This window comes from Oncorhynchus kisutch, linkage group LG7 (genome assembly GCF_002021735.2).
Source record: "Oncorhynchus kisutch isolate 150728-3 linkage group LG7, Okis_V2, whole genome shotgun sequence".
Lineage (NCBI taxonomy): Eukaryota > Metazoa > Chordata > Actinopteri > Salmoniformes > Salmonidae > Oncorhynchus > Oncorhynchus kisutch.
The window spans coordinates 31,993,826-32,019,826 of NC_034180.2; the positions used below are offsets into that span (position 1 = coordinate 31,993,826).

Here is a 26,001-nt window from a genome sequence, read left to right on the forward strand (position 1 = left end):
GGATGCTGAAACTTGGTCGCAAGTGATCTCAATCTCGCAATCTTCCAGCAAGACAATAACCCCAAGCACACATCAAAATCTACAAAAGAATTGTTGGCCCATTGAAAACCTGTGGTTTGAATTGAAGAGGGCAGTCCATAAGTGCAGATGAAAGAAATCAAGGATATGGAAGGATTCTGTATGGAGGAATGGATCCCTCCCAATGTCTTCTACAAATGCAAAAAAAACATTTTAGAAAAAGGCTCAGTGTCGTTATCTTCGCACGGGGATTCTGCTGGAGTATTGAAAACAGGGAATCCAATAATTTTGATCCCTATCATTTATTTTAAATGTTTTATTACTTGTTAAACAAATTTTATTTGTATAAAATAATATATTATTTTCATTTTTGGAGCATACAATATACTTTAGTATTTATTATTTATTTTAAACAGTATTTTTTGCTTATATTTATCAAAGGATCCAATAATTCCGTACCCCATTATATGTAGGCCTATGTAATAGTTTATGTGTTGGGGGGCTAGGGTCAGTCTGTTATATCTGGAGCATTTCTCCTGTCTTATCCGGTGTCCTGTGTGAATTTAAGTATGCTTTCTCTAATTCTCTCTCTTTTTCTCTCTTTCTTTCTGTATTTCTTTCTTTCTTTCTCTTTCTTTCTCTTTCTTTCTCTTTCTTTCTCTTTCTCTCTCTCGGAGGACCTGAGCCATAGGACCATGCCTCAGGACTACCTGGCCTGATGACTCCTTGCTGTCCCCAGTCCACCTGGTCGTGCTACTGCTCCAGTTTCAACTGTTCTGCCTGCGGCTATGGAACACTGACCTGTTCACCGGACGTGCTACCTGTCCCAGACCTGCTGTTTTCAACTCTCTAGAGACAGCAGTAGCGGTAGAGATACTCTGGATGATCGGCTATGAAAAGCCAACTGACATTTACTCCTGAGGTGCAGACTTGTTGCACCCTCTACAACCACTGTGATTATTATTACTTGACTCTGCTGGTCATCTATGGACATTTGAACATCTTGACCATGTTCTGTTATAATCTCCACCTGGCACAGCCAGAAGAGGACTGGCCACCCCTCATAGTCTTGTTCCTCTCTAGGTTTTTTCCTAGGTTCTGGCCTTTCTAGGGAGTTTTTCCTAGCCACCACGCTTCTACGCCTGCATTGCTCGCTGTTTGGGGTTTTAGGCTGGGTTTCTGTATAGCACGTTGTGACATCAGCTGATGTAAGAAGGGCTTTATAAATAACTTTGATTGATTTGATGTATGCCATGCAGGCCAATCAACCAAAGTCCCCCTCGAAGGTTGTTTCCTGTGGCACCACCCTTCAGCGGACAGCCGTTTCCTCTTGTTGTTGCCAGACAGGAATAGAATCCGGAGGGGCGGGATCGGGGGGAGACCAACACATATTGCTCTCTCTCTCAACCACATGCTGTCCTGATTACAGATGTACACAATCACCGTCTCTTACACACTACAAATGTGACTCGTTTCAGGGAACTAGGAGTATGTCGCACATCACTACTTCACAGGAGAGGAATTTGAATGGAAACATTTTGAATGGAACACTTGAACTTTCATGTGCCTTATTAACAAACGTGTATGCTATCTGTAAATACGAATACAATTGTTAAATTACGAGCCTAGTTGGTTTAGCCACGGAAAAAGCGAGGAACCTTCCCGTTAGCCATGTTTGGCTGAGATAATGAATAGGCTGGAAATGCCGAGAGATGAGTTTGGATTGGTCTGCCATGTAGCACACTTCTGTCTATAACATGAGCTGCTCAGTATGTGTTGGTAATAGTTTCTATCGCAGCTTTTTTTTAAAGATATCACAAAGAACTGCATAAGTGTTGCTAATGCTCTCTACTTTCTGGAGGACCAAGTTTGAAATCAGTGGAATGCCCGATGGAAGCAGAGTATGATAGCTAAGGAGATGGAGAAAATTCTGCCGTTTGATTGCAAATATGCGGAGGGAGTCAAAAAGAGAACACACAGAAGGTTGTTGTATAAAACAACAGTTGAAGTCGGAAGTTTACATACACTTAGGTTGGATTCATTAAAACTCGTTTTTCAACTACTCCACAAATTTCTTGTTAACAAACTATAGTTTTGGCAAGTCGGTTAGGACATCTACTTTGTGCATGACACAAGTCATTTTTCCAACAATTGGTTACAGACAGATTATTTAATTTATAATTCAATGTATCACAATTCCAGTGGGTCAGAAGTTTACACATAATAAGTTGACTGTTCCATTAAACAGCTTAGAAAAAACCAGAAAATGATGTCACGGTTTCAGAAGCTTCTGATAGGCTAATTTGAGTCAATTGGAGGTGTACCTGTGGATGTATTTCAAGGCCTACCTTCAATCTCAGTGCCTCTTTGCTTGGCATCATGGGAAAATCTAAAGAAATCAGCCAAGAAAAAATAATTGTAGACCTCCACAAGTCTGGTTCATCCTTGGGAGTAATTTCCAAACGCCTGAAGGTACCACGTTCATCTGTACAAACAATAACATGCAAGAATAAACCCCATGGGACCATGCAGCCATCATACCGCTCAGGAAGGAGACGTGTTCTGTCTCTTAGAGATTAACATACTTTGGTGCGAAAAGTGCAAATCAATCCCAGAACAACAGCAAAGGACCTTGTGAAGATGCTGGAGGAAACTGGTACAAAAGTATCTATATCCACAGTAAAACAAGTCCTATATTGACATTACCTGAAAGGCCGCTCAGAAAGGAAGAAGCCACTGCTCCAAAACTGCCATAAGAAAGCCAAACTACGGTTTGCAACTGCACATGAGGACAAAGATCGTACTTTTTGGAGAAATGTCCTCTGGTCTGATGAAACAAAAATATAACTGTTTGGCCATAATGACCATCGTTATGTTTGGAGGAAAAAGGGGGAGGCTTGCAAGCCGAAGAACACATCCCAACCATGAAGCATGGGGATGGCAGCATCATGTTGTGGGGGTGCTTTGCTGCTGGAGGGACTGGTGCACTTCACAAAATAGATGGTATTATGAGGCAGGAAAATTATGTGGATATATTGAAGCAACAGCTCAAGACATCAGTCAGGAAGTTAAAGCTTGGTAGCAAATGGGTCTCCCAAATGGACAATGACCCTAAGCATACTTCCAAAGTTGTGGCAAAATGGCTTAAGGACAACAAAGTCAGGGTATTGGAGTGCCTATTACAAAGCCCTGACCTCAATCCCATAGAACATTTGTGGACAGAACTGAAAAAGTGTGTGCGAGCAAGGAGGCCTACAAACCTGACTCAGTTACACCAGCTCTGTCAAGAGGAATGGGCCAAAATTCACCCAACTTATTGTGGGAAGCTTGTTTGACCCTAGTTAAACAATTTAAAGGCGATGCTACCAAATACTAATTGAGTGTATGTAAACTACAGACCCGCTGGGAATGTGATGAAAGAAATAAAAGCTGAAAGAAATAATTCTCTCTACTATTATTCTGACATTTCACATTCTTAAAATAAAATTGGTGGTCCTAACTGACCTAAGACAGTGAATTTTTACTATGATTAAATGTCAGGAATTGTGAAAAACGAAGTTTAAATGTATTTGGCTAAAGTGTATATAACCTTCCGACTTCAACGGTACATCTTCAAACTAAGGGCAACCATTGCATCTGTGGCAGAGAGAGAGAAGCGTTCATCCATGTCATTTCATTGCATCCAAAGTCATTTCATTGCAAGTTGAAGCGTAGTGTTAGCTAGCCAGCTAACATTAGATGGCTGGCTCGCTAGCTAACATTATGTATATGATCTGTGTAGTAATATTATTCGTATCTCAGAGCCATTTGCATTGCTAGTTATAGCTCTAGCTAACATTGAACCTAGATGGTTAGCTTTAGCTACAGATTCATACAGGGTAGTAACGTTATGAGTTAGGATTATGGTTCATTGTTTAGCTAGCTAGCTAGTAACCAGTTCACTGTACCAATTTACACCTTCTGTATCCTGTGCATGAGACAAATCAACTGTTTTAATTATTTAATTTTGTATAGTGTGTGTTTACCAGAGACGGTAATAAGAAGAACAATATGATCTGCACCAAAGTCAAATTAGGATATAACATTAGGCCAACGAGACAGTGTCCAAGATATACAATTCTCTGGTAGAATTCCCCGCTTATATTTCATCACACTCACAACTGTAAAATATTTTCTGTAATTAGTTTGCATTAACTTGTAAATAATGGTCTTGTTGTGAGTTTATTTTCCTTCAATAATGAATACAAATTAGCTCAAGTTAAGACGTTGTCAGCTATATGATATGGTCATTAACTGAACTGGCTAGCCAGCTATCTTAACATTAGCTAGCCAGCTAACAAGATAGAAACAAATCAAACATTGTTTAGAAAGTTGTTTTTAGTTGCCTGGTTTGCTAGATTTACATTATTTAAACGGATGGGTTTATTGGTGTTAAAATACACCACCGGGCTGCTGATGTCATGCAGCCTGTCATTTTGTGTTTATTCTCTTTTATAACGACAACAACAAGTTTGAAGTTGGATGAAAACAGAATGTTCATGATGTCACTGCGACAACTGTCTACTGACATGTCGATAAACGTAGTATGAACCAGCCTTCAGTCTTGAAATCTTTGGTTGTTTAGTACACTACCATACTCACTCTGTTTAGCACATGGCAGTTAACCCACTGTTCCTAGTCATTGAAAATAAAAATTTGTTCTTAACTGACTTGCCTAGTAAAATAAAGGTTTAAAAAAAAAATCCTTAAAGAGATGGGTGGGGCAAAGTGTGAACGATGCTGAATGGGTGTAGACAAAGAAGAGCTCTCCAGTAGATGTACCAAAATATTCAAGGGCCATTTTCTCAAAAGTGGTGTTTCAAGTTGATCAACTTTCAAAGCATAATTACTTTCCCATTGTTCCTCAACTGTAGTGTATGATACTAGTGTATGATACACCATTTCTAGCTCTGAGTCTCTACTTTAATCCAATGTAAAAAAAACACAATTTCACATTTTTCTACGTATGACCGAATCAAGCCGGTCGGTCACAATTGTGGTCATCTGTTGTGCAGACAACCATCCAGGAAAATAAACAATCAAATGGTTAAATAAAGGTTAAATAAAATGTAAATAAATCCAAAAAATGCACAGTACATCAATGAGGTTTTAATGAGGTGACCAGGTAAACAAAAGAGTCTCTGAATGCAGAGGTAGAGTGTGATGAGACTGTCCTCTGCTCCAGCTCTGTACTGCTGACTGAGCCACACAGACACAGCAGGGCTTTGATTGATGCCTGTGTTCTCTACACTGGTTAACATCAGATTATTGCTCTTCAGTTTAACACTGCACACATGCCATAAAGCACAGCAGCACAGCCTAGCCAGCCTCAGGGTGGACATGGAGGAGGAGGCAGCCCAGCCCGCAGTCTACTCCCTCTCTCCCCAGGCAGGGCTCTCCCTCAGCAGGCTCTGCAGGGTGGGACCTTACGCCTTCACCCACATCCCGGACCGGTTACAACCAAACCAACAAACTCCTGATGATCCATAGCTCATATTATTACTAACGAACAAAATTATGTATGAACCTACTTTTTTCTTGAATGTGGTTATGCTCTGCATTTACCTTTCAGCTCAGGTTTTATGACATCACACAATCCTCCCCCAGTGTTTTCAGTAATTACATGACGTAGTCAGTTAAAAGTTAAAAGTAGCCAGCCAGGGAATTCTGGGCTCCATTTTCGTGTCCTCTGTACATTCTAATGCCTTGATCCCATCTGAAATACACAGCTAAATTATTGAATACGTTAACGACTTTAACTCCCAGATTGGTCAAATGAGTTGTGGTATTTTGTAGAAATACATAACTTTACAATTAAAATGACAAAAAATGTATGAATTCAGTGTGTTGCTAGTTGTTTTGGATATCGTCTAGGCCTAGGCCTATATGATCAGGACTATTGGACTGCTCTGCTGCTGTGGATACTAAGGGTAAGGAAACCAATTTGTCATTTTGTAATTTGGTTCAACTATCCCTTTAACAGTTCGGCCTGTCAATCAATCATCGTGGGTGGGATTGTCAGGGGATCTACAGGTATGATTGAAAAATGAAGCAGGTGTTAAACATAGGCTTTGTTACACAGAAAGCAGCAGTTGACTACTCCATTGTCAACACTTTAATCAAATTAGTAGGCCTATTTCAGTATCTTTAATAATAAGCATTATGACAATAGCTTTTGTAACCTCCAATCTGTTTTCTTTTAGCATATTGTGTATACCAGAATGAGGATCTCTTTCCACTACCTATTGTTCTTGCACTGAGGATTCAACATCTTCATCGAACGTTTTCATAATTTATTTGCAGATAACCGCCAAAAAGCAGTAGTAGCCTACCTAATGGCTCTCTCACCGATGCGATTCGGTTCAGTCCACCTAACAGATCTGTTCAAAAAGAGCCGTATGTTCACTAACAACTAGCAGATAGCCCAGCGGTTAGAGTGTTGGGCCAGTTACCGAAACCCTTGACCTAACTTAGTCCTAGTTTGCTCCAGGGGTGCCATACTACCAAAACGATTCAGTTCACTGCACCTATCTGGTGTATGTGACAATAAAACATATTTTTTAGCTACATTGGCAAGTCTCGACATGGGCTTCAAATCCGAGGAATATACAAACCACATGTTTGGTTTACTTGTCCCGATGTGATACCATGGACATATAACTACGTGGTATGAATAGCAAAGGGATATAGGAGATGAACTTTATTCAGTCAGTTCCACACCTTTTATAAACTAGTCAACACTTACTGTTTAATTGTCAATCATAGCACAGTAAATAGCCTATGCCCCCCCGACTCCATGGCTGTATAGGCCTATGACACACACTGAAGAAATAAATGAACATGCCACAAAACAATAATTAAGTGGATGTGTAAGTCACAGTTTACTTAAGGTAAACACTGCTCCCACAACCCCTTCCCCTGTCCCTCTGTCCATCTCTCCTTCCTTGTGTCCTCATCAGTTCTGTCCACATCCCCCCTGCGGTGGGCCTGGCAGCGTACACCTGTTCAAGCCCGGCTCGGCTCCCTGAAACCCTACCCCACAGTAAAGGCTGGGAGGCTGACCGACGGGTCAGAGGTCAATCAACAAAGGTAGAGGTAACCCCCCCGACAAGCCTGAGAAACAGCACCTAGCCAGGTAGACGGGCTCACTCAGTCTGACCCCTCTATCACTCTATTGCTCTCTTTCAACAACTATCCATCTCGCTCTCCATTTCACACATACTGTATATACACAGTGTACAAAACATTAAGAAATTGAGTTGCACTCCTTTACCTCAGAACATCCTCACTTCATTGGGGCATGGACTCTACAAGGTGTCAAAAGCATTCCACAGGGATGCTGGCCCATGTTGACTCCAATGTTTCCCACAGTTGTGTCAAGTTGACTGGATGTCCTTTGGGTGGTGAACCATTATTGATACACATTCAAACCGGTGCGCTTGGCACCTAATACGATAGCCCGTTCAAAAGGCACTTAAATATTTTGTCTTGCCCATTCACCCTCTGAATGGCACACATACACAATCCATGTCTCAACTGTTTCAAGTCCATCTTTGACCTGTCTCCCCCCCTTCATCTACACTGATTGAAGTGGATTTAACAAGTGACATTAATAAGAGATCATAGCTTTCACCTGGATTCACCCGGTCAGTCTATGTCATGGAAAGAGCAGGCATTCCTAATGTTTTGTACACTCAGTGTATACACACATTAATTATGCAAAGCCCCCCCAAAATCACCAAAGTTTTGAAAACACCACTCATGACTTCAACCTCTTCAGATACTTCACTTTCTTGGTTTGGATGCATGGTGAGCACTGACACTGACCCTGTCAACTCAACATGGAAGAGGCAGATGAGAAGTGAATTAAGGTTTTATAAGCTCTGAAATGTCACCCAGGGCTACAAAGGTGGTGATGCAAATACTGAAGGTTTGTACCTAGCCTGGACATACAGGCACACACACACACACAAATGATAAATACACATTAACACAGACATAAAGCAGATGGATAAGCAAATACAAGGACATACAAACAGATATAGCACGGTTAAGTCAATTCCTTTTTCACCTTACTTCAGAAAATTACTTGGCTGAAATCATGGCCATGCTGTCAATGAAGCATGATTTGTGCCGTGCTCAAAACTTGACTTCAGTGAGTTCAAGACAAATGGGAAGTCGGGAATAAACGAGCTCTGACTTGGAAAATACGTTTTGAAAGGTCATCCAACTTGTAATTGTAAATCTGGCCTCTTTCTAGAGCTACAACCTGAAGATCAATGACGTCATTATGATTTGGCTTTGTTTTTTTCAGAGTTCCCAGTTGTTTTGAAAGCACCATAAATCCAGAAAATGCCAGACTTTGAGGACAAAATTTGCCCACAAAGGACCGCCGCGCCACCTTCCTGTTCAAGTGAGCACAGCCCAACAAGGTAAGTCCAAAAATGTCTTGTATGCTGCTGCATAAATTATGTAATATGCTTGCGAGATATGTATACCGTAGCTAAGAAAGTAATACTAAGTGCATGTTGTGTAGTAAGATGTTAGTAGCCCATGTGCCTCACCCTAATAATTTGGTCCATTTACCCCTCTTAATTTCACCTACTGTTCTGACTTGGTGGTGTACATGTAGCCTATAACCTGTTTAAGAGAAATGTAATCATTGAATATTGTAAGAGCTTTCTTTGTTTGCTTATATTCCCCACTTTATTTATCCTACGGTTCTGACTTGGTGTACAGGGAGGACACTGTAAGAACTGCCCATGTTCTGAATTCTGTCACTGTACATTTCAAAAGTGCTAAACAAATAGTTATATTCACTACGTGCATCCTAGCTCGCTCATTGATGTCTTAATGTCTTAATGTCGTCCCCTTATGCCATAGTTTGTACATCTCAATTGTCATTAGAAGCCACATTTGTTTAAAGCAAGTCAGCCATACCAGTATGTTTTTTCAAAAGGCAGTAAATGAGGCTGAATTAACTGTTTTGCTGCCAGACAAGGCTCCGCTGATAGCCAGGTGTATTTTTTTTTTTTTTTCCCTTTAACATTGTAGCAGTGGTAAGATGTTGGGACTTCATGTAGGCCCAAACAGTTTGTGGGCACCGTTTGTCACTGTCACGTCCTGACCTTAGTTCCTTTCTTATGTCTCTATTTTGGTTTGGTCAGGGCGTGAGTTGGGGTGGGCATTCTGTTTTGTTCTGTGTGTTTGGCCTGGTATGGTTCCCAATCAGAGGCAGCTGTCAATCATTGTCTCTGATTGAGAACCATACTTAGGTAGCCTGTTCCCACCTGTGTTTGTGGGTAGTTATTTTCTGTTTAGTGTGTTTTGCACCTGATGGAGCTGTTTCGGTTGTTCTCGTTGTTGTTTTGTTAATCAGTGTTCAGTTCCATTAATAAAATGACGAACACGTACCACACTGCGCTTTGGTCCTCACCTTCTTCCACCGACGGCCGTTACAGTCACGTTATAGTGCAATTAATATATTGTTTAGTTTTTTAGCATCAAGATTTCCATGCTAAAATAGCCACTGTCGGCTACACATTAAATATATTGTGACAAATGACAGACAGTAGCTTACAAGTAGCAAAATAGATCTCAATTGACTGACCATGAAATTCATTTCAATATGATTGAAATAGGCCTATAGCTTATTGTTTATATTTTAATGCAGGCATCTCAGTTTTTATGTTTGTTTGTATCAATTGCAAAAACACTGGCAACTTGGTATTTGTAGTCAACTTTGTTGGGAAGTTATCAGCAGTCATAGAGACATGGATAAACCATGGATAAACTGTTTAGTAGACCTGTGTATAAAGTGACATGGGAGCGCAAAAATGCATCTTAAATCTAAAAATGCTGTTCTACGAGTGGTCTGAGGCAGGCATTAGATTATGAGCGTTTTCAAGTGCAACGTTAATAACAATGGTTTTAGGAAACAGCTCTGAGATTTAACAATGCTCCTACAAAGGTTCTAAAAATGAACTTAGCTATAAGATGCTTTTGGGAAAACAGGCCCAGTACGGCACACAAGTCCCTAGTGGCCAGAGGGCCTCAGTGCAGAATGGTTGTCACGCCCTGACAATAGAGAGCCCTTGTTTCTCTATGGTGTAGTAGGTCAGGGCGTGACTAGGGGGTATTCTAGTTTATAATTTCTATGTTGTGTTCTAGTTTATATTTTATTTGTTGGTGTTTTTGTATGATTCCCAATTAGAGGCAGCTGGTAATCGTTGTCTCTAATTGGGGATCATATTTAAGTAGCTATTTTTCCCACCTGTGTTTGTGGGATATTATTTTGTGTTTGTGCCTGTGCACCACGTAGTCACGTTTCGTTGTTTGTTTATTGATTTATTGTTTTTGCTTTAAGTTTCACTTTTTGAAATACATATGTGAAACTCAACCTCCGTTGCACCTTGGTCCCGTTCTTACGACAACCGTGACAATGGTGGAGTCCACTTTCCTTAAAGGACATGTAGCACAAGATTAGAGTTCTATCCTGTCTATATATAAATACAAACTGTCGAGAAACTAGGCCTACCTGTTCATCGTCTGCTCTTACACTTATCAATGTAGTTATTCATTATCAGCTTGTAAGCAAATAGCAGGCCTGTTCAGTCATTGTCTGCAAACACCAATAAAACACTTCATTCACCACCTCCACAATGCCCGCTCCATTCCGCCACCTAGCTACAGACACTGCCCTGGGGCAGTAACCCTGCTTTCCCTGTGGTCAGAGGTCAGAGGATAAGAGAGAGGTGAGATCTGCCTGCCACTGACCTCTACCTCCAACTGTTCAGATTAATCCAAGTCTACAAACCCTTAAACCGCTGCAAGGCTTCCTCTGTTAATCATTCTGGGTAATCATTGCAGTTTGTGAAGTCCACTCTGAATTCATATTCTTATATCTTAGTATATACTATATGTACCTATGTGGGGGTGTAGGCTATGGTGCTTGTTTGACTGACCTGTACCCTTGTTGCAGTCATAACACAATACCTACTTATCTCTTCTAGCCATCAGAACAACCCTGCATAAACTCACACTGGCACTGGCTGTACAAAAAACAAAGACATGCAGTACACACACACACACATTTCTAAACATACACAATGGAAGCGACTGGAATCGAAAACATTTCAACCAATAAATATATTGGTCAACTTACAATGCTCTTACATTGAACACAGTGAGAATACAAACAAAGTAGAAGTGAAACCGGAAGGAGTGTTTCTAAAGGACATTGTTTGTACAGTGTCTATCATCAACTATAAACTTTGCTTGGCAAGGATCTTCAGGGATGCAAGATTTGAAAGCAGAGTGTCGATACACCAGCTTGTATACCTAACAAACAATGGTTTTCCTTCCCTGAGCCCTTTTTTCTCATTCAAGGTTTGGGTGATAGAGGTAGGGAGGGAGGATACTCATTTCAACCACCATATCAAGTAACTGTCAGCATGTCTAGACCAGGGGCTTCAGATGCTGCTGCCTGGCCATGGCTGAGGAATTAAAGCCCTTCTGGGTCACAATACCGCCGGGCTTTAGGGCCTTTAGAAACCCAATGGCCCATTGTGGTCACTGACAGCTCCTTAACTTTTCATGAGATGGCTGACAGTGCAGACAAAACAAACCTTCCTCCTCCCAATCCATCACATGGCACGGCCAAAATATTGAGGAACCCTTTCAGGGCAGAAATCATCTGAAGGAGTGTAGGAGGGGGGTATTGTTCATTAAGTGCGGGTGGATCTGAGCCAGGTGTACAGGTATTGTCTTTCTATAGGCATGTTGAATGTTGACAGATCCTCTGATTACGGGAGAGGGGTAATTAGTGCTTTGAACCTGAGGTTAGCCTTTAAGTGACCATCTTTCCCCCTATTATACCTTAACTTGCCTTCATGTCCAGCCACATTAAATATAGTGTAATGTCTGCTGTCGTCATCCAAACTGTCTGCCATTTACCATTGAAGAGTCTTGTTAGTTTTTAATGATATGAATCAAATACTGTACATTAACCAGTTAAATGCCTTTGATTGGGGGTGAGAATCAATTCTGCAGAACCTCAGTGTCTCCACTTCAGCTGCCTCTTAAGCCACGCCCATTCTTCTGTAATGCTCTTCTGTCTAACATTGTCTAGTTAATGTGTGTCCAAGTCACTGTATTTTACTTTAGAGCAGGGTCTTACCTCAAGGACAAAACTCCATCATGACAGAGTTAAGCTTTAGTATTACTCGAAGTTCAGACTTGACATATTGTATTAAGATTAGTAGGTATTACGTGATTGGCTGTATTAAGTGAGGTAGAGTGGAATGGGTGATGTCAGACAAAGCACATGCCAGCTATAAATATTAAAACAAAAGATGTTGGTGACACGGGAACGGCTCCTCTGAAAATGAGACAGGTACTTAAAGTCGGCAAGAGTGAAAAAAGACTAATTGCTGTCACTGGTTGTGCAAGCTGCAGCAGACCATAATGAAAATAATCTGTCACCTTCATTGTTCTAATGCTGACCCTGCGTTTCCCTCGACAACACCTCACAGCACAGCAGCAGCCGTCTCCCTCCCAGCCCAGCTGTAGTGTATGCTGGCTGCTGCTACTCTGAGCTCCTTCAGGTTGACACTGAGCCAGTGGCCCAGAATATAGAGACACTAGTGAGAACAGGAGCTCTTCAAGTTCCCCAATGAGTCACAACAACGTTAGACTGACCTGATCGGGTTCTTTGAAAGACAAACAGGATAACACGAAAGCCACCTCTGAGGCAGTTCACTGTGTCTGTGTATTTCCCAGTGAAGTTACCCAAGCCAGTCCCTGCCTAGGGATTCAGCATAACACACCCATTCAACCCAAACTGTCTTCCTTGAAATTATATGTTAGTTGTTACTGCTACTGTACTCAAAATATTAGTCTACTGGAAGTCGGGGGGTCTGGGGGGGGGGGGGTATAGGGGGCAGGCTGACTTCCTCATCACAAAAATGGGACTGCAGGAGGATAGGGCAAGGAGGGGGGAGCCCTCACATAAACTGCCTCCGCTCTCACATGACAGGTACAGCAGAACTCTGTAGCTCTGATGCCAGGGGCACCAATAACCCAGTACAGCAATCTTTCCACCACACATCACCTGGCCCTCTTCCAACAAAGGAAATCTGTAAAAGCCATCCATCCACCACCACCACATCAAGTCCAGAGCCTCCAGGTGGGCAGCACAGGCCCAACAGGTCAATGGAACCCTTTCTCCTGCAGCTGGAGAAATTGATACCGTGAGGCAAGCACAATAAGAGCACCATGCCTCGACTGTTTACCACCTTAAAATTAGGGCCCTATTTAGCCATCAACATGTGTATAATAGGAAAAGGAAGGGGCAGCCCCCATCCCACCCTCCAACCCCTCCACACCTGGAGAGGACCACACAGGTAACTGAGAGAGGACTCAGTTCCCATGGAGAAGGACTGGCAGGTGGGATAGTGTATGTCTGTTTGGGGAGGGAGAAAATACCTGGTGCTTCAATATATAGAGATCTGATATGATTTAGGCCTCCCCGCATAGAGACTAGACCACACATACAGAGGAAAGTTTTTCCCCGTCCCGTATCTCCCTGTTCCCATAAGACATTAGGTGTTGAGGGGATTCAGAGGAGGCTGGAGGGTTTGTAATCCATGATAAGCATGAGACCGTCCCTCAACACAACAACAAAGGAGAAGAAACCCTGGGGAAAACTCACGTAGAAGCAACAACAACAAAAAGTCTGAGGGCCTGTATTTAACAGTGATGGGAATTGTGGGGCGAGCCATACAGGAACACTTTCAATGCATGGCGAAGGTCAATTGGGACTTAACTATGTCACTCGCTTATTTTCTCCCCTCCTTGCCCCCCCTCTCTCCCCGACAACATAATAAAGAGATAAGCATTGTTTAGCAAAACAATGAGACACTTTCAAAGACCTTTCGGTCTCAGACGCTGAGGTTTCACATCCATAAACAGCGTGTGGCCGTGAGCAGAGAAATAAAAGACTTCACAGGAAGACTGGGACATTATAATTGAAGTCATTACCCCACAGCCTCTCATGACTCCAGTATCTACAGAGGAGAAGGACTTGATATATATTACCTCTACACCCAACCAGAGGACAAAAGCAGCTCTATAATAAGGTGTGTTGGTAAGGGGAGTTATAGCCACAGCTTTTGCGGTGACCGTATTAAATCGCCAGTCTGGCGGACACGAGTCATGAAGGCAGTCAAATTTGACATGTTTCGAATTACCATGACTGTTTCGTCATGGTAATTAGGCTTCTCCAAGCTCTGATGGTCATTTGTAGCCTACCAAACTTGCTAACTGTCTGGTACTCTGCACTCTATTGTCCCTTTAAATCACTAAGAGATCAATGCAAACATATTTGAAAATCTAATCGAGCACTTTTTTACCTTTATTTAACTATGGAAGTCAGTTAAGAACAAATTCTTGTTTTCGAGGTTAACTGCTTTGTTCAGGGTCGGAATGACATATTTTTACCTCGTCAGCTCAGGGATTTGATCTCGCAACTTTTCAGTTACTAGTCCAACGCTCTAACCACTAGGATACCTGCCACCCCATGAGAGCCCATGAGCTCATGTCGCAACATTTCTATAGGCTATGCAATTGCGTGAGAAAACAGTGATGGCCGCTAATAAAAACATGAGGATCCCATCAGCTTTTTATAGGCTAGGCCTATTATATTTATTTCTCAACTTTCCTAATATTAAGCACATTGCTTATCTTTACAACAGGAGTACAGCCTACCAGGCTGGCATGAAAATAAACCATGGGAAAAGAGTCCTCCATTTGCTATTCAAGTGCATAGATGACATGTATTTTTTCTGCTGCCCCCGTTTTGATACAGGTGCATGATAATAGTTCATTCTAAATCAAAACAAAAGTCACAATAATGCGCAAGTACAGTGATCGGTAAGCTGCTCAGACAGCTGATGCTTAAAGTTAGAGGGAGATAAGACTCCAGCTTCAGAGATTTTGCAATTTGTTCCAGTCATTGGCAGCAGAGAACTGGAAGGAAAGGTGGCCAAAGTAAGTGTTGGCTTTGGGGATGTCCAGTGCAATGTACCTGCTGGAGCGCGTGCTATGGGTGGATGTTGCTATGGTGACCAGTGAGCTGAGATAAGGTGGGGCTGTCATACCCTGACCTTAGGGAGCCTTTTTATTTTGTTTGGTCAGGGTGTGATTTGGGGGGGCATTCTATGTTCTTTTTTATATGTTTTTTGTTAGCTCTGTGTAGCCTTCAGAACATGACGTTCGTTGTTCTTTTGTTGTTTTGTTTGGTGTTTGGACTAATTAAAGAATCATGAACACGTACCACGCTGCACCTTGGTCCACTTCTTCCGACGAGCGTTGCAGGGGCTTTACCTAGCAAAGATGACCTGGAGCCAGTGGGTTTGGCGACGGATATGTAGTGAGGGCCAGCCAACGAGAGAATACAGGTTGCAGTGGTGGGTGGTATATGGGGCTTTGGTGATTAAATGGATGGAACTGTGATAGACTACATCCAGTTTGCTGAGTAGAGTGTTAGAGGCTATTTTGTAAATGACATCGCCGAAGTCAAGGATCGGTAGGATAGTCAGTTTTACGAGGGTATGTTTGGCGGAATGAGTAAAGGAGGCTTTGTTGCGAAATATGAAGCCGATTCTAGATTTAATTTTGGATTGGAGATGCTTAATGTGAGTCTGGAAGGAGAGTTTATACAGTCTAACCAGACACCTAGGTATTTGTAGTTGTCCACATTTTCTAGGTCAGAACCGTCCAAAGTAGTGATGCTAGTCGGGTGGGAGGGTGCAGGCAGCAATCGGTTGAAGAGCATGCACTTAGTTTTACTAGCATTTAAAAGCAGTTGGAGGCCATGGAAGGAGTGTTTGGCGTTGAAGCTCATTTGGAAGTTTGTTAGCACAGGGTCCAAAAAGGGCCAGATGTATAAAGAATGGTGTCATTTGCGTATAGGTGGATCAGAGAATCACCAGCAGCTAGAGCGACATCATTGATATATACAGAGAAAAGAGTCGGCCCGAGGATTGAACCCTGTGGCACCCCCATAGAGACTGCAAGAGGTCCGGACAACAGGTCCTCCGATTTGACATACTGAACTCTATCTGAGAAGTAGTTGGTGAACCAGGCGAGGCAGTCATTTGAGAAGCCAAGGCTGCTGAGTCTGACAATAAGAATGTGGTGATTGACAGAGTCGAAAGCCTTGGCCAGGTCGATGAAGATGGCTGCACAATACTGTCTTTTATCGATGGCGTTTATGATATCGTTTAGGACCTTGAGCGTGGCTGAGGTCTACCCATGACCAGCTCGGAAACCAGATTGCATATCGGCGAAGGTACGGTGCGATTCGAAATGGCCGGTGATCTGTTTATTAACTTGGGTTTCGAAGGTTTTAGAAAGGCAGGGCAGGATGGATATAGGTCTAACAGTTTGGGTCAAGAGCGTCTCCCCCTTTGAAGAGGGGGATGACCGCAGCAGCTTTCCGATCTTTGGGGATCTCAGATGACATGAAATTTATGTTGAATAGGCTACAAATAGGGGTTGCAACAATTCTCATAGTTGCACACTTCATGTAGAACAGCCCATAGGCCTACATGTTTTAATAAGGTTTGTATCACAACTAAAGTGGCCAAATAATTTCTTAAAATTAAGCACATTAATCCATTTTACAAGGGGTGTAGAGCCTAACTGACATATATAAGCAGCACCTGAGTTTCAAGTTTGTGGGAAGATAATTTACACCATAAAAATGCGCCTTTATAATAAAAGCATTACATGCATAATTGCATTTGTTGTCACTTTTGATAACGGTGTTTTCCGCTAATGGAACATTTGCGCTTATAGCCTACTACCATGTGTGCAATGCTGCACTTATAATGTGAAGAAATAGCCTAACAGCTTATCTCTCACGATCGTCTAAAGAATTAACGGACTAAGTACATAGAGTTCCACATCTTAAATAAATGAAACTCACCAAAACAATACAGAATAAACAAAGCGTAAATTCAGCGCTCAACAGTAACTACACAAAAACAAGATCCCACAAAACACAGTGGGGGAAATGGCTGCCTAAATATGATCCCCAATCAGAGACAACGATAAACAGCTGCCTCTGATTGGGAACCATACCAGACCAACATAGACTTATATTAACCTAGATAACCCACCCTAGTCACACCCGACCTAACCAACATAGAGAATAAAAGGCTCTCTATGGTCAGGGCATGACAGTACCCCCCCAAAGGTGCGAACTCCGGCTGCAAAATCTGACTCAATAGTGGAGGGTCCGGGTGGGCATCTAACATCGGGGGCGGCTCCGGGAACGGGGCGAAGTACCCACTCCGCTCGCGGATATGGAGCCAGGTAGAACACCGGGCATCTGCGTAGAGGAGGGCCCCGGCCATGGAGCTGGGTTGTACGCCGCACCCAGACTGGGCACCGGCGCCAAAGAAGGCCCCGGCCATGGAGCTGAGTTGACCGCCGTGCCTGGACTGGGCATTGGCACAGAGGAAGGCTCCTGCCATGAAGTTGGACTGGACGCCGTTGCTCGGACTGGGCATCGGCGCAGAGGAAGGCTCCTGCCCTGGAGCTGGAGGTTCCGGACCGTGGACCGTCTCAGGAGATTCCGGACCGGGGACCGTCTCAGGAGATTCCGGACCGTGTACCGTCTCAGGAGATTCCGGACCGGGGACCGTCGCCGGAAGCTCCGGACTTGGGAGGCGCACTGGAGGCCTGATGCGTGGAGCCAGCACAGGTGGCGCCAGACTGGTGACACGCACTTCAGGGCGAGTGCAGGGAGTAGGCACAGGACGCACCTGACTGGGAAGGCGCACTTGAGGGAGAGTGTGAGGAGGAGACACAGGACGTACTGGGCTGTGGAGGCGCACTGGAGACCTGGTGCATATAGCCTGCATCAATGGCACCGGAACTTTAACACACTTTGCACGGCAAGTGCGGGGAGCTGGCACAGGATGTACCGGGCTGTGGAGACGCACTGGAGACACAGTGTGTAGAACCGGCACAGGACATACTGGGCCGTGGAGGGGCACTGGAGGTCTGGAGCATAGAGCTGGCACAACTGGCACAACGTGTCCTGGACAGATGACAACCTTCGCACGGCAAGTGCGGGGAGCTGGCACAGGACGTACCGGGCTGTGGAGGCACGTGCGTAGAACCGGTCCGTAGAACTGGCACACATTGTCATCGTTCCGGTACACTCTCCTCAAAGAGAGTGCGGAGTGCTGGCAGAGGTAGCATCGGACGCCTAACACGCTCCTCAGGGCAACTGTCTCTTTTATTTTTTTATTTCACCTTTATTTAACTAGGTAAACTAGTTGAGAACAAGTTCTCATTTGCAACTGCGACCTGGCCAAGATAAAGCATAGCAGTTCGACACATACAACAACACAGAGTTACACATGGAATGAACAAAACATACAGTCAATAATACAGTCTAAAAAAAAGAAAACAAAGTCTATATACAGTGAGTGTAAATGAGGTAAGGTAAGGGAGTTAAGGCAATAAATAGGCCATGGTGGCGAAGTAATTACAATATGGCAATTAAACACTGGAATGGTAGATGTGCAAAAGATGGATGTGCAAGTAGAGATACTGTGGTGCAAAAGGAGGAAAATAAATAAATACAGTATGGGAATGAGGTAGATAGATGGACTGTATACAGATGGGCTATGAACAGGTGCAGTGATCTGTGAGCTGCTCTGACAGCTGGTTCTTAAAGCTAGTGAGGGAGATGGGAATCTCCAGCTTCAGTGATTTTTGCAGTTCGTTCCAGTCAGTGGCAGCAGAGAACAGGAAGGAAAGGCGACCAAAGGAGGAATTGGCTTTGGGGGTGACCAGTGAGATATACCTGCTGGAGCGTGTGCTACGAGTGGGTGCTGCTATCTGCTGTCTTGCCTCTCCAGCCAAACCAACAGCTCTCTCTCATCACTCTCCTCAATCTATCCCAATATTCCTCCTCGGTCTCTGACTCACCCCTCAGCATCGCCGACCACCCCGTGTGCCCCCCCCAAAAAACACGTTTTGGGCTGTCTTTTGGACTTGCGTTGTGGCCGCGAACCCTGGCGTCTTCGCTGTCCTTCCCTCACCGCTTGCGTCTGCTTCCACGGAAGGCTTTCGTCTCCAGCCATAATTTCCTCCCAAGCCCAGGATACCTTCTCTTCCCGGGCACGCTGCTTGGTCTTGTTGTGGTGGGATCTTCTGTCACAATCGTCTAAAGAATTAACGGACCAAGGCGAAGGGTGCGTAGAGTTCCACATGTTAAATAAATGAAACTCACCAAAACAATACAGAACAAACAAAGCGTGAAGTAAATGCAGTGCTCAACAGTAACTACACAAAAACAAGATCCCACAAAACACAGTGGGGCAAATGGCTGCCTAAATATGATCCCCAATCAGAGACAATGATAAACAGCTGTCTCTGATTGGAAACCATACCAGGCCAACATAGACATACAATAACCTAGATAACCCACCCTAGTCACACCCCGACCTAACCAACATAGAGAATAAAAGGCTCTCTATGGTCAGGGTTTGACATTATCAACATTTATGGTAAACATTCTGATCTGTTGCATCAGCCACATTTCATAAAGTATTTGTTTTATGCTAGTAGTTGTATTAATTTGGGATCTCTCTCATCCTACAACTGTCCCGGACTGTTTGGAATATTTGTGTATCGCACAGAATAGAATAGGTCGACTTTTGTACTATGGGGATAGCAGATTGACATAGGCTAGTGCTTTGCTCTTTGTTAGGCATAATCATCTTGTTGGCTGACGAAAAGTAAATGTGGACAGTTCTTCCAAAATCTTCAATATGCACCTCGGAATTTAATAAGGATGCATGCAGTTGCGCGGTGCCTGTATATAGCCTCGCTACTGTATATAGCCTCGCTACTGTATATAGCCTCGCTACTATATATAGCCTCGCTACTGTATATAGCCTCGCTACTGTATATAGCCTTTCTACTGTATATAGCCTCGCTACTGTTATTTTTCACTGTCTTTTTACTGTTGTTTTTATTTCTTTACTTTTCTATTGTTCACCTAATACCTATTTTTAACTTTTTGAAAATCACACTGTTGGTTAGGGCCTGTAAGTAAGCATTTCACTGTAATGTAATCATTAAAATCCAGATGGAAAATATTTACACAAGAAGCAACCTAATATCACACAGCCAACTCTAATCATTTAGTAAGTACACCATTCTGCCATTCTCACTGTTAAACATCGCACAGTGTTCAACACAATGGATATTTATGTCATCATTTGATGTCATCAGTCAACGCCAATTTTTTCTAAAGTAATCTGGTATCATTTAATTTCAACCATGTTGTATTCGGCGCACGTGACAAATAAACTTTGATTTGATTTGATGTGTCTGACTTGAAGCCTGTGAGAAGACCCGATCACGTGACAGAGAGCCATGTGAGTGAGAGATTGCGCAGCACACTCAGGGAGAAGGGCACAATGCAGTACTCCTGGCCGCAAAAGGCATGGATTATTTTAGGGTGCATTACGGCCAACAAGGGGATGCCGCCGTGACATTTGCGGCATTATCAAGTGCTTGTCAAATTGTGAATGAGAGACTATTGGAGTGTGTACAGCCTGCACAAAAACAAAGCAGAGCTCATGCCTTTCAAGGGACTTCTTTCAAATCATCATTAGAGTCTCATCATGCAGCCTTACAATGTATTAAAAATCTAAACAACATTTGTAGAACAACTAAAGTTACATTAACAACTCTAAATTAAGCATACAGGAGTACCTATTTCTTTGTTAACTGCTCAACACTGAAATAGACTACATTTTCTTCATAGCGTGCTTCTTTAGACCAGTCTAAAATAAATAATGCATTTATTGTGAAGGTGTAGGTTATATTACATAGATATATTCAACTTTTTGAAATGGCTTGTAGGCTATATGTGGAAGCCAGGAGATGATAAATGTGTTTATTAATTAACGGTCAATTACCGTGAGACACAGTTATTTGCTTGACAATCAACACAGCCCTAGCCACAGCTACTACATGCTGGGAATACAGAGCTCACAAGTCTTACAGCCATGTAAGACTTGTTGTGTACCCATCGCACTGGACTATATCATAGGCAAATGGGCAGTGGGTACAAAGGTAAAACCATCAGAGGGGTGCCCATCAGTGATGAAGACCACCAAGCAAAGATGGAGCATGGGTCATGACATAGTCAGAAACCTGCAGAATCACACTGCATGCCTACAGCTATCTACACTGGGAGGAGGGTGGCAGCACGCTTTATTCTGAGCATGCCATCTGTGCCCCTATATCACCTGCAGTACATGAGTGGAACCAAGGCAGCCTGTCCCTGTTACGCCAACAGAGCATGAGGTGAACAAACACACACTGATCTCCCATTACCACATGCCTCATAATAAATGTAAGACCCACCTCACTGGACTCATTACAAGAGGGGGGAGGAAAGAAGAGGTTATTACCATGCCATTGCAATATTCACAAAAATAAACCAAGAGCACAGATCAGCAGAGTCATGGTGGTGTCAAATTCAGGTTGATCAACTGTAGGGAGCCTTGGTGTAAAATTGATGAAAAGTATTACTTTGCATTACTGGTCAAATTCAACCAGCCTTGAGACTCAAAGTAAAGTTAAACATGTATTCACAAACCTTTAGTGAACTTGGGTCTGCCAAGGCCAGCGCTTGCCTCTTCAGCTCAGTCACATTCATTTCACATTGTTGGCAAAAGCTTCCTTTGCCGTCCCTTCTCTCCGACTCGGAGACGGTCACCGACCCAGCGCCCTCGGGTGGTGGCCGGCTGTTACACCGCGCATACTCGGATGAGTGAAGTATTTTCCTGGTATTCAGATCAAGAGGGAACGGCGACTCTCCGCTGGGACAACCCTCCACCTTCGTCAGGAGAGAAACGCAAGTCAGTTCAAATAGATTCATTGATTTCTATGTAGGAAAATACAATGGATTCAAACTTGTAGACGCACAACCACAGGTGTGGAAGCATAACGTTATTTGTCTGAAGTTGTTTGTTGAATACCTTGACAAACTGCATGAATGTCAATATGAATAGGTAAACATGACCAATCTGCAGAGGTAGGCTAAATGCGATCCAAAACAAAAGGGTGTGCTGAGACAGGTTATTGCAACTCGGAACTGATCACTTTAACTCTATGTGTAAAACACTTTATATGCTTTAAACACTTACAGTAAACCTGCAGTTGTCAGGGTCCCGTCCATGAGTTGCATTTCCCCGAAATGAGTTCATTCTCCTTGGTCTGGGTATAGCTACTAGACGTAGTTCTCATACACTCAACTGCGTAGTTGTAAATTGAAGTGTCAGTCCCTACACACTTGTGACTAAAGAAAACCCGTCTGCTAGCTACCACTTCTGTAGAGAGTAGACTAATAAGCATGATTGTGTGCTGCACTGGATCAGTCCCATGACAATACAATCAATACGAGTGAAGTGAAGTTTTGGTCCTCACTGCGCACGGTGGGCGGGAATCAACTCTTTTAAATGGGCGGGGTTCACAAGACAACTTTTGGGAAACTTTTTGGCGCATGATTTGACACTGCAATAGTAAATCACTTAAAACCCGTAGGTTCATGGATCAGACATGGTAGTTCAATGTGTGATAGTTGTATTAGGTTTGTAGGTTATTAGGCTAGATATTTATAAAGATGAACTTGCCCATTGTAATTGCTGCTTTTATCAATGCATTGCAGTAGTTTCAAGTTGTATTAGTCGTATGTACAGGATACACATGGAATACAGTACACCGTCTAACGAAATGCTATATATCTTCCTGCGCTGCATACGGCTGTATCGGTCCCCTTATACAGGAGCAGTAAATGCCCAGTGCACTTCTTTTGTTATTTTGTTTCCTACACTGCAGAGGGAAACATTGGTCTGTTAATGCAGGCAAGGCTGGCCCGCTAATTGTAAGGATTATGCGGCAGTCTATGGCAGCAGATTGAAGAGGGTGGACTTTTCTGAGCCTAACTGACCAAGACACACCTCCAACAACACATAAAACCTCACATAATTATACACAAAAACAATGAGAATTTCTCTCAACCAGTGGTATATGGGCTTTTTAGGTGAGTGCTGATGCCGCCCTGTGATAAGAAGTGCCCACTTTGGCTTATGCAGGGACCAAAATATTATGTGTTTCCATTCCCAGCGCCTCTCCAGGGTGCTGTGTGGAGAATCATCGCTGCACGCTCCACCAACGTTCAGTCAAAAAAGGAATCTAACATAGGGTGTGGTGTGTATTGGTAAAATGGGACACTTTCGTTTTCTAGCTTCATAACTCTACTACACTATACAAAATAAAGCATACATAAATGTTAAAACCAGGATGGGGGACTCTTCTTCAAACACAAATTGTGCCGAGACCAAATATTTCCAGTCAATACTGGCAAATTGGGACACTCAATTCTTTATTGTAAAGAAGTATAAATGAGAGAGTATATGAGTCATTTCAATATTTTAACTAGAAACTTAAACTATTCATACACATTAAATGTAGTCAAACATGTTTTATGTATTTTTGTGGAACATTATTATTATATTCATTATCATCATATTTGATTAGAATTTGATGGTGTAGCCCAGATGTAATTGTATAGCCTGTAAATAAAATAAAGTTAACTTAATCTAGACCTATCAGCTCAACATTCTCAACACTACACTCTAACGGACATTTTGTAGAATGAAACCAAAAAGACCTCACCCCTCAACAAAGTCAATGACTGTTTTATTGTCACCGAGTCAAATACAGCACAAATAAACCGTCATCATATACCTGTATGGTTATGAATATAGCTAGGCAGGATTTGTAATTTTGGTGAGGTAATATATTTCTACGTAAAGTGTAGCTATGCTAGCTTTTTCTAGCAAGCTAGCTGATGGCAGATTTGAGGGAAATGAAATTGAACATTTGAACCTATTTACAAAATGGATTTCTATTCAGAAAACATGTATTTCATAACCCCCAAAATATTTGTTCTGCATTAAAATGGCAGAGAAGAGTGTCCCAGTTTGACAGTAGGCTATTGGCATACTGGGACACCATCAACATGTCAATGTTCTAAAAAGGTGTGGAAAAAAACCCATTTACAGTCATTTTGATTTACAATTAAACTAATCCATTCCATTTCAAAGTCTGGAAATTACGTATTTTAGACATCTTTTCAACATAATTTTGCTTACTGGGACTATTCTAGTTGTGCGGACTGACAATATTATTTTCTCGCAATGGTCAGGACCAGCCCTGAATACAGGAGTAGTAAAGGACCAGTGCATTACTTTTGTGAGAGAACATTTTTCCCCGCGCTGCAGACAGCTGTATTGGTGCGCTAATGCAGGAGTTGTAAAGGCCCAGTGCACTACTTTTGTGGCAAATATATTTTTATTAGTGAGTGATAGTGAGTGAGTGAGTGAGTGAGTGAGTGAGTGAGTGAGTGAGTGAGTGAGTGAGTGAGTGAGTGAGTGCATGTGTGCAAAGGTGCAGAGAGCAAGTGCAGGTGGTCAGTCCACTTCAAGTGTTCAACAGTTTTATGGCTTGTGGATAGAAACGGTCTCTGAGCCTGTTGGTATCAGACCTCCTCCTACATAGCATGACAGTAGGGAAATGACTGAGTTATTTCTATAGCCTAATGACATTATTATTTGAAATATTCAGAGTGATTCTAGTTTATTGTAGTCAATGGCTGTATCCTGTTCTCACACAAGCAGACACATTTTTAGACATCGTTTCACAGACAAGTCAATGGGCACAGTACAGAGCCTCACCTACTGAGCTTTACAGCCAATGCTTCCCGTTCTTGTTACTTTGGCGCCATCCTTTGGTAAATACACAGATTGCAGGACGGATTTCCCAAAATAAGGGCCATGTTTAATATTTAATTAAAAAACTTTAAATATTTCATGTTGATGATGTAAGCGACAGCGGCTTCGTGCTTCATTGTGAGGATCCCTTCTACCCTCACATGACCCAGTTGGAGCCCTTTGTCTGTCTGTCTGTCTGTCTGTCTGTCTGTCTGTCTGTCTGTGTCGTCGACTGGATCGACTTGAGTGGGTTCACGCTTGGCAGCGCAACTGGTAGCAAATTATAGGCGTCCTTATGGGGTTAACATAATGAGGTCAATTTAATACTGCTAAACGTTAATTTTAAAACATAAGCTATTCACCCAAAAAGGCAAATACAAAATTGACTCAGAATATTTTGTCATAAATAAGAAAATTATGTTTTTATCTGAAACTATGGCCAATCAAGTCTGTCATTGTGGTCAATGATTTTGAGTCTTAATTTTTGGCTGTCACTGCTCGTTGCCTTCTGAACAGAGCGCACAGCGAATGAGCGCCGCGATTACAGTAGCCACATTGCTTATTAAAGCAATGAGTGTTTGGGACCACAAAGCACCATCCACCCTGCTACTCTCTTCTGTTTTTGAAATTATTTTGAAGAAGAGAATCCCAACCAGCGATCACGCTATGGAGTTGGCATTGTTGATGAGGCGCATCGGACAATCAGGGGAGCTGTTCATGGTGCTGACGCCCGTCAAGTTAAGATGTACAGGGTCCGAGACAATTGACTTTGTGGTTTAGGCTACCTGTAAATCCAGGCTTGTAGCGTTACTGATGACTTTGTCTATCAATTGACCTATTTATAATCATTATAATGTTCCAGGTAGTTGGGGTGTGTATTAGGTTACATTTCATGTTTGTGTATGTTACAGTTATTTGGAGAGCACTCACTCACCTTTGCTTTTCTCCTCAGAAGATGACTGGTAAATCCAAATATGATATCAGAGTCCACGAAGAATGTTCCCAGATCTATGAGACTGGGGTTGGGCTTGTCAGCTCCAGAGGAGCCCGAGGAGTTTGGTAAAGCCAT

At 42.7% G+C, this 26,001-nt stretch overlaps 1 protein-coding gene across 1 annotated transcript in view; it reads right to left on the bottom strand.

The window, feature by feature from the left end:
- LOC109894473 (kinesin-like protein KIF26A) overlaps window positions 1-26,001 on the bottom strand; it is a 130,392-nt gene extending 104,391 nt beyond the window's left edge. The window contains exon 1 of the mRNA XM_031828479.1: window positions 25,867-26,001. Within this exon, the coding sequence (XP_031684339.1) occupies window positions 25,867-26,001 (135 nt within the window). The remainder of the gene's footprint in view (window positions 1-25,866) is intronic.